General features: G+C 54.2%; 1 protein-coding gene across 1 annotated transcript in view; it reads left to right on the top strand.

The window, feature by feature from the left end:
- The window catches only part of LOC122565469 (uncharacterized), a 63,634-nt gene that overhangs the window by 24,203 nt on the left and 23,628 nt on the right, over positions 1 to 15,803 (top strand). The window contains exon 2 of the mRNA XM_087975922.1: positions 2,129 to 2,254. Coding sequence (XP_087832048.1) covers positions 2,129 to 2,254 — 126 coding nt within the window. The remainder of the gene's footprint in view (positions 1 to 2,128; positions 2,255 to 15,803) is intronic.

Here is a 15,803-nt window from a genome sequence, read left to right as displayed (position 1 = left end):
CTGAGGATTGAAAGTTTCAGGAAGAAAACACATTTGCAAGAACACCTGAAAATAAGGTCAGTCAGCTAGACCTCATAAAAACTGAGTTCCCTGATTGGGGCTGTTAACCTTGTCTAAACAGGGAGCCCTGGCTGACAGATAGCGAGGGGAGTGTCAGAGATACTGACACTCTGGCAGCTGACTCTGAATGAAATCTTCAGATGTTCTTGCAAAAAAAAACACTGATTAGAAAGCTATTTAATTGGTTGTAAAGTGCTTTGAGACTGATTTTGGAGATGCTGGTGTTGGACTGGGATGTACAAAGTTAAAAATCACACAACACCAGGTTATAGTCCAACAGGTTTATTTGGAAGCACTAGCTTTCAGAGCGCTGCTCCTTCATCAGGTAGTTGTGGAGAATAAGATTGTAAGATATAGAATTTATAGCAAACTTTATACTTTTGCTGTAAATGATGTGTCTAACAATCTTATTCTCCACTTAACCTGATGAAGGAGCAGTGCTCCGAAAGCTAGTGCTTCCAAATAAACCTGTTGGACTATAACCTGGTGTTGTGTGATTTTTAACTTTGCTTTGAGACAGTGGCCAAGAAAGGAGTGATATCAATGCAAGACGTATCCAAACATGTCCACAGGAAGTTCTGTTCTGGATCTTCAACAACTGCAACATTCCAAACAAGGCTTTTGTTCATGACTTGACCTGGACACTCCCCACCTGAGTCCTCAGCTCCTGAAATGATCTGTCTCTCAATCACCCAATCAAATCACCCTCCTGTTTGCCGGCATCAAATTGAAACATTCCCTTTGCTTCTCTGTCTGTCTGTCTGTCTCTCTCTCTCTATCTGTCTGTCTATCTCTCTCTCTCTGTCTCTCTCTGTCTGTCTGTCTCTCTCTGTCTCTCTCTCTGTCTCTCTCTCTCTGTCTCTCTCTCTCTGTCTGTCTGTCCATCTCTCTCTGTCTCTCTCTCACGCTCTCTGTCTGTCTCTCTCTCTCTGTCTGTCTGTCTCTCTGTCTCTCTCTCTGTCTGTCTCTGTCTCTCTGTCTCTCTCTCTCTCCCTCTGTCTCTCTCTCTCTCTCTCTCCCTCTGTCTGTCTGTGTCTCTCTCTCTATCTCTCTCTCTGTCTCTCTATCTCTCTCTCTCTCCCTCTGTCTCTCTGTCTCTCTCTATCTCTCTCTCTCTCTGTCTCAGCAGCAGTCAGACCAGCTCAATGTGATCCTGCAGTTTCTGTCTTTAACGATCTTGTGTGAGCACTGTCACAAAGCAGGTCTTTTTTTCAAAAACTGTTCTTTTTCTCAAGGATACTGTGTCCTTGCTTTTTTTTCAGAAAAAGGCCGGGCTCCAAAATGACTGGTTTGGTACAGAGATAAAAGAGTATTGCGAGGCCTATTTGTTTTAACATAAACAGATGAGACTTTAGGGCAAAGCTTTTATGTTTACAAGTGACTTTAATGAAGAAAGGGGATTGGTCAATCCTGAAAACTGAAGTTAGCTTAGAGTCAGTTCAGCAGTGGGCTGTGTGGAATCAGGCTGCGAGACTCTCTCTCCTTCTCCCCTGCTAACCTGTCAGCCTCTGTTTCAGCATTAGTGTGTTTAAGGGGTTTGTTTATTGGTACTGTCGCATGTATTTGTCGGAACAGCAGAACGAAGCTTATTTTGGATAGACTGAGTTCTGTGGGTATTCTCTATTCTGTTCTTTGTGTTAAAAATAACTTACTCTGGCTAATTTTCACTGGTCGCTGACCGAAACAAAATAGCAAAGTTACAGTATGGGCTGCCGGCTTAGGAATGTTTTGAATGGTCTGTCCTTGTCCAGAACAACACTTCAGCATAGCTCTGAGCACTATGTGGGTCCCAGGAAGTGGATGTCGACATCGCAAGTTTCTGATGACGTTGGGAAAGTGAAACTGTAGTATGTGTTTGTATAAAGGCAGAGTAAGTCTCCAAACAGAACCCTCAGTGCATTGTCCCTTGCTGCTGTCTGAACACTGACAAATAAATTCCTACATCCAGGCAGACAGGATAATGCCGAGATCTTTAAAATCCTTAATCATAATGCACCCTTTTGGGGCCATTATTCTGTTCTCCCTGTTCCTCACACTCTGGTTTGTATTAATGTCCCTAAACCCACAGCGAGAGGTCTCCCAGCTCAAGCAACAAAACACACAACTTCAGGAAAGTCACAAGAAGCTGGAGGTGAAAATGACGGCTCTGTACGATGATCTGAAGAAGACTCAGGAGGAGAAGGAGAAGGAGGTGGTGAGTGATAGAGCCAGTTGTTTGAGGGGGAGCGGGCAGCGTAGATATACCCAGGAGAGGATGGGGCTTCTTTAACTCACGGCCAATGGAAGATACTTCTCTGCCTCCCTCTCATTAAGGGACAATCATCAGACAGCAGCAATCTGACAGAACAATGCACTGTCTTAGGGTCAGTACTGAGGGAGTGCTGCACTGTCAGAGGGTCAGTACTGGGGGAGTGCTGCATTGTCAGAGTGACATTGTTGAGGGAGTGCCACACTGTTAGAGGGGCATTGCTGAGGGACTACTGCACTGTGAGATGGTCAGTACTGAAGGAGTGCCGCACTTTCAGAGGGTCAGTACTGAAGGAGTGCCGCATTTTCAGAGGGTCAGTACTGAGGGAACGCCACAATGGCGGAGGGTCAGCAGTGAGGGAGTGTAGTACTGTCAATAGACAATAGACAATAGGTGCAGGAGTAAGCCATTCTGCCCTTCGAGCCTGCACCGCCATTCAATATGATCATGGCTGATCATTCCTAATCAGTATCCTCTTCCTGCCTTATCTCCATAACCCTTGATTCCACTATCTTTGAGAGCTCTATCCAACTCTTTCTTAAATGAATCCAGAGACTGAGCCTCCACTGCCCTCTGGGGCAGAGCATTCCACACAGCCACCACTCTCTGGGTGAAGAAGTTTCTCCTCATCTCTGTCCTAAATGGTCTACCCCGTATTTTTAAGCTGTGTCCTCTGGTTCGGGACTCACCCATCAGCGGAAACATGTTTCCTGCTGCCAGAGTGTCCAATCCTTTCATAATCTTATATGTCTCAATCAGATCCCCTCTCAGTCTTCTAAACTCAAGGGTATACAAGCCCAGTCGCTTCAGTCTTTCAGTGTAAGGTAATCCCGCCATTCCAGGAATTGACCTCGTGAACCTACGCTGCACTCCCTCAATAGCCAGAATGTCTTTCCTCAAATTTGGAGTCCAGAACTGCACACAGTGCTCCAGGTGTGGTCTCACCAGGGCCCTGTACAGCTGCAGAAGCACCTCTTTGCTTCTATACTCAATCCCTCTTGTTATGAAGGCCAGCATGCTATTAGCTTTCTTCACTGCCTGCTGTACCTGCATGCTTGCCTTCATTGACTGTTTTACAAGAACACCCAGATCTCTCTGTACTGCCTCTTTACCTAAACTGATTCCATTGAGGTAGTAATCTGCCTTCCTGTTCTTGCCACCAAAGTGGATAACCATACATTTATCCACATTAAACTGCATCTGCCATGCATCTGCCCACTCACCTAACTTGTCCAGTTCACCCTGTAATCTCCTAACATCCTCATTACATTTCACCCTGCCACCCAGCTTTGTATCATCAGCAAATTTGCTAATGTTATTGCTGATACCATCTTCTATATCATTAACATATATTGTAAAAAGCTGCGGTCCCAGCACGGATCCCTGCAGTACCCCACTGGTCACTGCCTGCCATTCCGAAATGGAGCCGTTTATCACTACCCTTTGCTTCCTATCAGCCAACCAATTTTCAATCCAATCTAGTACTTTGCCCCCAATACCATGCGCCCTAACTTTACTCACTAACCTCCTGTGTGGGACTTTGTCAAAAGCTTTCTGAAAGTCCAGGTACACTACATCTACTGGATCTCCCTCGTCCATCTTCAGAGTTACATCCTCAAAAATTCAAGAAGATTAGTCAAGCATGATTTCCCCTTCATAAATCCATGCTGACTCTGTCCTATCCTGTTACTACTATCCAGATGTGCCGTAATTTCATCCTTTATAATAGACTCCAGTATCTTTCCCACCACTGAGGTCAGACTAACTGGTCTATAATTTCCTGCTTTCTCTCTCCCACCTTTCTTAAAAAGTGGTATAACATTAGCCACCCTCCAATCCTAAGGAACCGACCCCGAATCTATCGAACTCTGGAAAATAATCACCAATGCATTTCCCGAGCCACCTCCTTCAGTACCCTGGGATGTAGACCATCAGGCCCCGGAGACTTATCAACCTTCAGACCTAACAGTCTCTCCAACACCAAATCCTGGCAAATATAAGTACCCTTAAGTTCAGGTCCTTCAGCCACTGTTACCTCAGGGAGATTGCTTGTGACTTCCCCAGTGAACACAGATCTGAAGTACCCATTTAATTCTTCTGCCATTTCTTTGTTTCCCGTAATATATTCCCCTGTTTCTGTCTTCAATGGCCCAATTTTAGTCCTAACCATTTTTTTGCCTTTCACATACCTAAAAAAGCTTTTACTATCCTCCTTTATATTATTGGCCAGTGCTGAGGGATTGCCGCACTGTCAGATGGTCAGTGCTGAGGGAGTGCTGCACTGTCAGAAGGTCAGTACTGAAGGAGTGCCGCACTGTCGGAGGGTCATTACTGAGGGAGTCCTGATGAGGGAGTGCTGCACTGTTGGAGGGTCAGTGCTGAGGGAGTCTGGAATGTCGGAGGGTCAGTACTGAGGGAATGCTGCACTGTCAGAGGGTCAGTTCTGAGGGAGCACCGCACTGTTGGAGGGTCTGTACTGAGGGAGTGCCACACTGTCGGAGGGTCAGTCCTGACGGAATGCTGCACTGTCAGAGGGTAAATGCTGAGGGAGTGCTGTGTAGTCGGAGGGCAAGTGCTGAGGGAATGCCGCACTGTCGGACGGTCAGTGCGGAAGGAATGCCGCACTGGCGGAGGCTCAGTGCTGAGGGAGTGCCGCACTATCAGAGGGTCAGTGCTGAGGGAATGCGGCACTATCAGAGGCTCAGTGCTGAGGGATTGCCGCACTGACGGATGGTCAGTGCTGAAGGAGTGCTGCACTATCAGAGGGTCAGTGCTGAGGGAGTGCTGCAATGTCGGAGAGACAGCACTGATAGAATGCCGTACTGTCGGAAAGTCAGTGCTGAGGGAGTGCGGCACTGTCAGAGGCTCAATGCTGAAGGAGTGCCGCACTGTCAGAGGGTCAGTACTGAGGGAGTGCCACACTGTCGGAGGGTCAATGCTGAGGGAGTGCTGCACTGTCGGAGGGTCAGTGCTGAGGGAGTGCTGCACTGTCGGAAGGTCAGTGCTGAGGGAGTGCGGCACTGTCAGAGGCTCAATGCTGAAGGAGCGCCGCACTGTCAGAGGGTCAGTACTGAGGGAGTGCCACACTGTCGGAGGGTCAATGCTGAGGGAGTGCTGCACTGTCGGAGGGTCAGTGCTGAGGGAGTGCTGCACTGTCGGAAGGTCAGTGCTGAGGGAGTGCTGCACTGTTGGATGGTCAGTGCTGAAGGAGTGCTGCACTGTCGGAAGGTCAGTGCTGAGGGAATGCTGCAAAGTCGGAGGGTGAGTGCTGAGGGAGTGCCTCACTTTCAAAGGGTGAGTGCTGAGGGAGTGCTACAAAGTCAGAGGGTCAGTGCTGAGGGAGTGTCGCATTGTTGGAGGGTGAGTGCTGAGGGAGTGCCGCACATTCAGAGGGTCAGTGCTGAGGGAGTGTCGCATTGTTGGAGGGTGAGTGCTGAGGGAGTGCGACATTGTCAGAAAGTAGGCGCTGAGGGAATGCCACATTGTTGGGGGGTGAGTGCTGGGGGAGTGTGACACTGTCAGAAGGTCAGCGCTGAGGGAATGCCGCACTGTTGGAGGGTCAATGTTGATGGAATGCCACACTGTTGGAGGGTCAGTGTTGAGGGAATGCCGCGCTGTCAGAGGGTCAGTGCTGAGGGAGTGCCGCATTGTTGGAGGGTCAGTGCTGAGGGAATGCTGCACTGTTGGAGGGTCAGTGCTGAAGGAGTGCTGCACTGTCGGATGGTTAGTGCTGAGGGAGTGCTGCACTGTCAGAGGGTCAGTGCTGAGGGAGTGCTGCACTGTTAAATGGTCAGTGCTGAGGGAGTGATGCACTGTCGGAGGGTCAGGGCTGAGGGAGTGCTGCACTGTTGGATGGTCAGTGCTGAGGGAGTGCTGCACTGTCGAAGGGTCAGTGCTGAGGGAGTGCCTCACTTTCAAAGGGTGAGTGCTGAGGGAGTGCTGCACATTTAGAGGGTCAGTGCTGAGGGAGTGCCGCATTGTCAGAAAGTCAGCGCTGAGGGAATGCCACATTGTTGGGGGGTGAGTGCTGGGGGAGTGTGACACTGTCAGAAGGTCAGCGCTGAGGGAATGCCGCACTGTTGGAGGGTCAGTGTTGAGGGAATGCTGCGCTGTTGGATGGTTAGTGCTGATGGATTGCTGCACTATCGGATGGTCAGTGCAGAGGGAGTAATGCACTGTCAGAGGGTCAGTGCTGAAGGAGGGCTACAATGTCGGAGAGACAGCACTGAGGGAATGCCGTACTGTCAGAGTCAGTGCTGAGGGTGTGCCGCACTGTCAGAGGGTCAGTGCTGAGGGAGCGCTGCACTGTTGGAGGGTCAGTGCTAAGGCAGTGCCGCACTGTCGGAGGGTCTGTACTGAGGGAGGGCTGCACTATTGGAGGGTCAGTGCTGAGGGAATGCTGCGCCGTCGGATGGTTAGTGCTGAGGGAGTGCTGCACTGTCGGAGGGTCAGTACTGAGAAAGTGCTGCACTATCGGATGGTCAGTGCTGAGGGAGTGCCGCACTGTCAGAGGGTCAGTGCTGAGGGAGTGCCGCACTGTCAGAGGGTCAGTGCTGAGGGAGTGCCGCACTGTCAGAGGGTCAGTGCTGAGGGAGTGCCGCACTGTCAGAGGGTCAGTGCTGAGGGAGTGCCGCACTGTCAGAGGGTCAGTGCTGAGGGAGTGCCGTATTGTTGGAGGGTCAGTGCTGAGGGAATGTCACACTGTTGGAGGATCAGTATTGAGAAATTGCCGCGCTGTTGGAGGGTCAGTGCTGAGGGACTGCCGCACTGTCGGGGAGTGAGTGCTGAGGGTGCGCCGCACTGTCAAAGGTCAGCACTGAGGGAATGCCGCACTGTTGCAGGGTCAGTGCCGAGGGAGAGCCGTACTGTCGGATGGTCAGTGCTGTGACAATGCCTCACTGTCGGATGGTCAGTGCTGAGGGAGTGCTGCACTGTCGGAGGGTCAGTGCTGAGGGAGTGCTGCACTGTCAGCAAACATTGGAATTGTGGAATCACACAGTAACGAGATTTGGATCAGGGTGACAGCAGTAGCAGCTGTGCAGAGGCAGGGATGGATGATGGTGATGTTAATGATGTGGCACAAGCTGATCATGATGATGGCCTTGGCTGTGGTGATCTCACCAGGAGCTTGGACAAACAAATACATCTCATGCCCCTTTGGCTGGGTATGGCTCTGACATCAGTCTCGCCATTGTAAGGGCTGAACATGGACCAGTTTGAAATGGGTTTGAGCTCTAGTACAGCTCTGATCTACTTGACTGTCACTATGGAGTGAATGTCCACCTTCTGTCTCTGAATTGTTTGTTCCGTACTCTCCATTAACAGGAAGCTAACAGAATGGAAATGGTTCTGCTCTGGGATCCCAGAGACTGTGTTTAATGTTCTTTGGATTTGAATTCAAATGCCATGAAAGCAGCTAAGAAGCATTAACACTGAATTCGTCATAAATATGCATCTCAGCCTGGCCTGGAGGTGACTCAAATCCCACAGCAACATGGTTGAGTCCAAAATGACCAATCGCTAAGCATTCAGAGGGTCAGTGCTGAGGGAGGGCCGCACTGTCAGAGGGTCAGTGCTGAAGGAGTGCCGCACTGTCAGAGGGTCAGTGCTGAGGGAGTGCCGCACTGTCAGAGGGTCAGTGCTGTGGGAGTGCCGTACTATCGAAGGGTCAGCACTGAGGAAGTGCCGCTCTATCGGAGGGTCAGTGCTGAGGGAGTGCTGGACTGTCGGAGTGTCAGTGCTGAGGGAGTGCCGCACTATCGGAGGGTCAGTGCTGAGGGAGTGCCAGACTGTCAGAGGCTCAGTGCTGGGGGAGTGCCGCACTATCGGAGGGTCAGTGCTGAGGGAGTGCTGGACTGTCGGAGTGTCAGTGCTGAGGGAGTGCCGCACTATCGGAGGGTCAGTGCTGAGGGAGTGCCAGACTGTCAGAGGGTCAGTGCTGAGGGAGTGCCGCACTGTCAGAGGGTCAGTGCTGAGGGAGTGCTGCACTGTCAGAGGGTCAGTGCTGAGGGAGTGCCGTACTATCGAAGGGTCAGCACTGAGGAAGTGCCGCTCTATCGGAGGGTCAGTGCTGAGGGAGTGCTGGACTGTCGGAGTGTCAGTGCTGAGGGAGTGCCGCACTATCGGAGGGTCAGTGCTGAGGGAGTGCCAGACTGTCAGAGGGTCAGTGCTGGGGGAGTGCCGCACTATCGGAGGGTCAGTGCTGAGGAAGTGCTGGACTGTCGGAGTGTCAGTGCTGAGGGAGTGCTGGACTGTCGGAGGGTCAGTGCTGAGGGAGTGCTGCACTATCGGAGAGTAAGTACTGAGGGAGTGCTGCACTATCGGAGGGTCAATACTGAGGGTGTGCCGCACTGTCGGAGGGTCAGTACTGAGGGAGTGGGGACTGTTGTAAGGTCAGTGCTGCACTATCGGAGGGTCAGTGCTGAGGGAGTGCCTCACTGTCAGAGGTTCAGTACTCAGGGAGTGGGGACTGTTGGAAGGTCAGTGCTGTACTATCGGAGAGTCAGTGCTGAGGAACTGCCGCACTATCGGAGAGTCAGTGCTGAGGAACTGCCGCACTATCGGAGGGTCAGTGCTGAGGGAGCACCGCACTATCGGAGGGTCAGTGTTGAGGGAGTGCCACACCATCAGAGGGTCACTGCTGAGGGAATGCCGCACTGTCGGGGAGTGAGTGCTGAGGAAGCGCTGCACTATTGGAGGGTCAGTGCAGAGGGAGTAATGCACTATCGGAGGGTCAGTGCTGAGGGAATGCCGCACTGTCAGGGAGTCAGTGCTGAGGAAGCGACGCACTGTCAGAGGGTCAGTGCTGAGGGAGTGCTGCACTGTCAGAAGGTCAGTACTGAAAGAGTGCCGCACTGTCGGAGGGTCATTACTGAGGGAGTCCTGATGAGGGAGTGCTGCACTGTTGGAGGGTCAGTGCTGAAGGAGTCTGGAATGTCGGAGGGTCAGTACTGAGGGAATGCTGCACTGTCAGAGGGTCAGTTCTGAGGGAGCGCCGCACTGTCAGAGGGTCAATGCTGAGGGAGTGCTGCACTGTCGGAGGGTCAGTGCTGAGAGAGTGCTGCACTGCTGGAAGGTCAGTGCTGAGGGAGTGCTGCACTGTTGGATGGTCAGTGCTGAGGGAGTGCTGCACTGTCGGAAGGTCAGTGCTGAGGGAGTGCTGCAAAGTCGGAGGGTGAGTGCTGAGGGAGTGCCGCACATTCAGAGGGTCAGTGCTGAGGGAGTGTCGCATTGTTGGAGGGTGAGTGCTGAGGGAGTGTGACACTGTCAGAAGGTCAGCGCTGAGGGAATGCCGCACTGTTGGAGGGTCAGTGTTGATGGAATGCCACACTGTTGGAGGGTCAGTGTTGAGGGAATGCCGCGCTGTCAGAGGGTCAGTGCTGAGGGAGTGCCGCATTGTTGGAGGGTCAGTGCTGAGGGAATGCTGCACTGTTGGAGGGTCAGTGCTGAAGGAGTGCTGCACTGTCGGATGGTTAGTGCTGAGGGAGTGCTGCACTGTCAGAGGGTCAGTGCTGAAGGAGGGCTACAATGTCGGAAAGACAGCACTGAGGGAATGTCGTACTATCGAAGGGTCAGCACTGAGGAAGTGCCGCTCTATCGGAGGGTCAGTGCTGAGGGAGTGCTGGACTGTCGGAGTGTCAGTGCTGAGGGAGTGCCGCACTATCGGAGGGTCAGTGCAGAATGAGTGCCAGACTGTCAGAGGGTCAGTGCTGGGGGAGTGCCGCACTGTCGGAGGGTCAGTGCTGAGGGAGTGCTGGACTGTCGGAGTGTCAGTGCTGAGGGAGTGCTGGACTGTCGGAGGGTCAGTGCTGAGGGAGTGCTGCACTATCGGAGAGTAAGTACTGAGGGAGTGCCGCACTATCGGAGAGTCAATACTGAGGGTGTGCCGCACTGTCGGAGGGTCAGTACTGAGGGAGTGGGGACTGTTGTAAGGTCAGTGCTGCACTATCGGAGGGTCAGTGCTGAGGGAGTGCCTCACTGTCAGAGGGTCAGTACTAAGGGAGTGGGGACTGTTGGAAGGTCAGTGCTGTACTATCGGAGAGTCAGTGCTGAGGAACTGCCGCACTATCGGAGAGTCAGTGCTGAGGGAGTGCCACGCCATCAGAGGGTCACTGCTGAGGGAATGCTGCACTGTCGGGGAGTGAGTGCTGAGGAAGCGCTGCACTATTGGAGGGTCAGTGCAGAGGGAGTAATGCACTATCGGAGGGTCAGTGCTGAGGGGGTGCTGCACTATCGGAGGGTCAGTGCTGAGGGAATGCCGCACTGTCAGGGAGTCAGTGCTGAGGAAGCGACGCACTGTCAGAGGGTCAGTGCTGAGGGAGTGCTGCACTGTCAGAAGGTCAGTACTGAAAGAGTGCCGCACTGTTGGAGGGTCATTACTGAGGGAGTCCTGATGAGGGAGTGCTGCACTGTTGGAGGGTCAGTGCTGAGGGAGTCTGGAATGTCGGAGGGTCAGTACTGAGGGAATGCTGCACTGTCAGAGGGTCAGTTCTGAGGGAGTGCCACACTGTCGGAGGGTCAATGCTGAGGGAGTGCTGCACTGTCGGATGGTCAGTGCTGAGGGAGTGCTGCACTGTTGGATGGTCAGTGCTGAGGGAGTGCTGCACTGTCGGAAGGTCAGTGCTGAGGGAGTGCTGCAAAGTCGGAGGGTGAGTGCTGAGGGTGTGCCGCACATTCAGAGGGTCAGTGCTGAGGGAATGCCACATTGTTGGGGGGTGAGTGCTGGGGGAGTGTGACACTGTCAGAAGGTCAGCGCTGAGGGAATGCCACACTGTTGGAGGGTCAGTGTTGATGGAATGCCACACTGTTGGAGGGTCAGTGTTGAGGGAGTGCTGCACTGTCAGAGGGTCAGTGCTGAAGGAGTGCCGCACTGTCAGAGGGTCAGTGCTGAGGGAGCGCTGCACTATTGGAGGGTCAGTGCTGAGGCAGTGCCACACTGTCGGAGGGTCTGTACTGAGGGAGGGCTGCACTATTGGAGGGTCAGTGCTGAGGCAGTGCTGCACTGTCAGAGGGTCAGTGTTCAGAGTGCCGCACTGTCAGAGGGTCAGTGCTAATGGGAGTCCTGCAATGTTGGAGGTTCAGTACTGAGGGAGTGCTGCACTGTCAGAGGGTCAGTGCTGAAGGAGGGCTACAATGTCGGAGAGACAGCACTGAGGGAATGCCGTACTGTCAGAGAGTCAGTGCTGAGGGTGTGTGGCCCTGTCAGAGGGTCAGTGCTGAGGGAATGCCGCACTTTCAGAGGGTGAGTGCTGAGGGAGTGCTGCAAAGTCGGTGGGTGAATGCTGAGGGAGTGCTGCACATTCAGAGGGTCAGTGCTGAGGCAGTGCCGCACTGTCGGAGGGTCAGTACTGAGAGTCCTGATGAGGGAGTGCTGCACTGTTGGAGGGTCAGTGCTGAGGCAGTGCCGCACTGTCAGAGGGTCAATGCTCAGAGAGTGCCGCACTGTCGGAGGGTCAGTGCTGAGGGAGTCTGGAATGTTGGAGGGTCAGTACTGAGGGAGTGCCACACTGTCGGAGGGTCAGTGCTGACGGAGTGCTGCACTGTCAGAGGGTAAATGCTGAGGGAGTGCTGTGTAGTCGGAGGGCAAGTGCTGAGGGATTGCCGCACTGTTGGACGGTCAGTGCTGAAGGAATGCCGCACTGTCGGAGGCTCAGTGCTGAGGGAGTGCTCCACTGTCGGAGACTCACCACTGAGGGAGTGCCGCACTGTCGGATAGTCAGTGCTGAGGGAGTGCCGCACTGTCAGAGGGTCAGTGCTGAGGGAGTGCGGCACTATCAGAGGCTCAGTGCTGAGGGATTGCCGCACTGTCGGATGGTCAGTGCTGAGGGTTTGGCGCACTGTCAGAGGGTCAGCACTGAGGGAATGCCATACTGTCGGAGAGTCAGTGCTGAGGGAGTGCGGCACTGTCAGAGGCTCAGTGCTGAGGGAGTGCCACACTGTCAGAGGGTCAGTACTGAGGGAGTGCCACACTGTCAGAGGGTCAGTGCTGAAGGAGTGCTGCAATGTTGGATGGTCAGTGCTGAGGGAGTGCTGCACTGTTGGAGGGTCAGTGCTGAGGGAGTGCTGCACTGTTGGATGGTTAGTGCTGAGGGAGTGCTGCACTGTCGGATGATCAGTACTGAGGGAGTGCTGCACTGTCAGAGGGTCAGTGCTGAGGGAGTGCTGCACTGTTGGATGGTCAGTGCTGAGGGAGTGGTGCACTGTCGGAGGGTCAGGGCTGAGGGAGTGCTGCACTGTTGGATGGTCAGTGCTGAGGGAGTGCTGCACTGTTGGATGGTCAGTGCTGAGGGAGTGCTGCACTGTCGAAGGGTCAGTGCTGAGGGAGTGCCTCACTTTCAAAGGGTGAGTGCTGAGGGAGTGCTGCACATTTAGAGGGTCAGTGCTGAGGGAGTGCCGCATTGTCAGAAAGTCAGCGCTGAGGGAATGCCACATTGTTGGGGGGTGAGTGCTGGGGGAGTGTGACACTGTCAGAAGGTCAGCGCTGAGGGAATGCCGCACTGTTGGAGGGTCAGTGTTGAGGGAATGCTGCGCTGTTGGATGGTTAGTGCTGAGGGATTGCTGCACTATCGGATGGTCAGTGCTGAGGGAGTGCTGCACTATCAGAGGGTCAGTGCTGAAGGAGGGCTACAATGTCGGAGAGACAGCACTGAGGGAATGCCGTACTGTCAGAGTCAGTGCTGAGGGTGTGCCGCACTGTCAGAGGGTCAGTGCTGAGGGAGTGCCACACTGTCAGAGGGTCAGTACTGAGGGAGTGCCACACTGTCAGAGGGTCAGTGCTGAAGGAGTGCTGCAATGTTGGATGGTCAGTGCTGAGGGAGTGCTGCACTGTTGGAGGGTCAGTGCTGAGGGAGTGCTGCACTGTTGGATGGTTAGTGCTGAGGGAGTGCTGCACTGTCGGATGATCAGTACTGAGGGAGTGCTGCACTGTCAGAGGGTCAGTGCTGAGGGAGTGCTGCATTGTTGGATGGTCAGTGCTGAGGGAGTGCTGCACTGTCGGAGGGTCAGGGCTGAGGGAGTGCTGCACTTTTGGATGGTCAGTGCTGAGGGAGTGCTGCACTGTTGGATGGTCAGTGCTGAGGGAGTGCTGCACTGTCAAAGGGTCAGTGCTGAGGGAGTGCCTCACTTTCAAAGGGTGAGTGCTGAGGGAGTGCTGCACATTTAGAGGGTCAGTGCTGAGGGAGTGCCGCATTGTCAGAAAGTCAGCGCTGAGGGAATGCCACATTGTTGGGGGGTGAGTGCTGGGGGAGTGTGACACTGTCAGAAGGTCAGCGCTGAGGGAATGCCGCACTGTTGGAGGGTCAGTGTTGAGGGAATGCTGCGCTGTCGGATGGTTAGTGCTGAGGGATTGCTGCACTGTCGGACGGTCAGTACTGAGGGAGGGCCGCACTGTTGGAGGGTCAGGGATGAGGGACTGCCGCGCTGTCAGAGGGTCAGTGCTGAGAGAGTGCCATATTGTTGGAGGGTGAATGTGGGGGAGTGCCACATTGTCAGAAAGTCAGCGCTGAGGGAATGCCGCATTGTTGGGGGGTGAGTGCTGGGGGAGTGCCACACTGTTGGAGGGTTAGTGCTGATGGTGTGCTGCACTGTCAGATGGTAAATGCTGAGGGAGTGCTGCGTAGTCGGAGGGCAAGTGCTGAGGGATTGCCGCACTGTCAGATGGTCAGTGCTGAGGGAGTGCTGCACTGTCAGAAGGTCAGTACTGAGGGAGTGCTGCACTGTCAGAAGGTCAGTACTCAGGGAGTGCTGCACTGTCAGAAGGTCAGTACTGAGGGAGTGCTGCACTGTCAGAAGGTCAGTACTGAGGGAGTGCTGCACTGTCAGAAGGTCAGTACTGAGGGAGTGCTGCACTGTCAGAAGGTCAGTACTGAGGGAGTGCTGCACTGTCAGAAGGTCAGTACTGAGGGAGTGCTGCACTGTCAGAAGGTCAGTACTGAGGGAGTGCTGCACTGTCAGAAGGTCAGTACTGAAGAAGTGCTGCAATGTCGGAGAGACAGCAGTGAGGGAGTGCCGCACTGTCGGACAGTCAGTGCTGAGGGTGTTCGGCACTGTCAGAGGGTCAGTGCTGAGGGAGTGCCGCACTGTCAGAGGGTCAGTGCTGAGGGAGTGCCGCACTGTCAGAGGGTCAGTGCTGAGGGAGTGCCGCACTGTCAGAGGGTCAGTGCTGAGGGAGTGCCGCACTGTCAGAGGGTCAGTGCTGAGGGAGTGCCGCACTGTCAGAGGGTCAGTGCTGGGGGAGTGCCACACTGTCAGAGGGTCAGTGCTGAGGGAGTGCCGCACTGTCGGAGGGTCAGTGCTGAGGGAGTGCCGTATTGTTGGAGGGTCAGTGCTGAGGGAATGTCACACTGTTGGAGGATCAGTATTGAGAAATTGCCGCACTGTCGGAGGGTCAGTGCTGAGGGAGTGCCGCACTGTCAGAGGGTCAGTGCTGAGGGACTGCCGTACTATCAGAGGGTCAGTGCTGAGGGAATGCCGCACTGTCGGGGAGTGAGTGCTGAGGGTGCGCCGCACTGTCAAAGGTCAGCACTGAGGGAATGCCGCACTGTTGCAGGGTCAGTGCCGAGGGAGAGCCGTACTGTCGGATGGTCAGTGCTGTGACAATGCCTCACTGTCGGATGATCAGTGCTGAGGGAGTGCTGCACTGTCAGATGCTCAGTGCTGAGGGAGTGCTGCACTGTCGGATGGTCAGCGCTGAGGGAGTGCTGCACTGTCAGATGCTCAGTGCTGAGGGAGTGCCACACAGTCAGAGGGTCAGTACTGAGGGAGTGCCACACTGTCAGAGGGTCAGTGCTGAGGGAGTGCTGCACTGTTGGATGGTCAGTACTGAGGGAGTGCCGCACTGTTGGAGGGTCAGTATTGAGGGAGTGCCTCACTGTTGGAGGGTTACTGCTGAGGGAACAAGACTGTTGGAGGGTCAGTGCTGAGGGAATGCCACACTGTTGGAGGGTCAGTGTTGAAGGACTGCCGCGCTGTCAGAGGGTCAGTGCTGAGTGTGTGCTGCATTGTTGGAGGGTGAGTGCTGGGGAAGTGCGACACTGTCAAAGGTCAGCACTGAGGGAATGCCGCACTGTTGCAGGATGAGTGCCGAGGGAGAGCCGCATTGTCGGAGAGTCAGTGCTGTGTGAATGCTGCACTGTTGGAGGATCAGTGCTGACAGAGTACTGCACTGTCGGAGGGTCAGTACTGAGGGAGGGCCGCACGGTTGGAGGGTCACTGCTGAGGGAACGGAGACTGTCGAAGGGTCAGTACTGAGGGAATGCCACACTGTTGGAGGGTCAGGGATGAGGGACTGCCGCGCTGTCAGAGGGTCAGTGCTGAGAGAGTGCCGTATTGTTGGAGGGTGAATGTGGGGGAGTGCCACATTGTCAGAAAGTCAGCGCTGAGGGAATGCCGCATTGTTGGGGGGTGAGTGCTGGGGGAGTGCCACACTGTTGGAGGGTTAGTGCTGATGGTGTGCTGCACTGTCAGATGGTAAATGCTGAGGGAGTGCTGCGTAATC

The sequence above is a fragment of the Chiloscyllium plagiosum genome, unplaced genomic scaffold (assembly GCF_037043375.1).
Source record: "Chiloscyllium plagiosum isolate Xiang-an unplaced genomic scaffold, Cpla_swu_hap1 HiC_scaffold_28, whole genome shotgun sequence".
Lineage (NCBI taxonomy): Eukaryota > Metazoa > Chordata > Chondrichthyes > Orectolobiformes > Hemiscylliidae > Chiloscyllium > Chiloscyllium plagiosum.
Note: the sequence above shows the minus strand (reverse complement) of the source record. Positions and strands in the feature narration are given on the sequence as shown.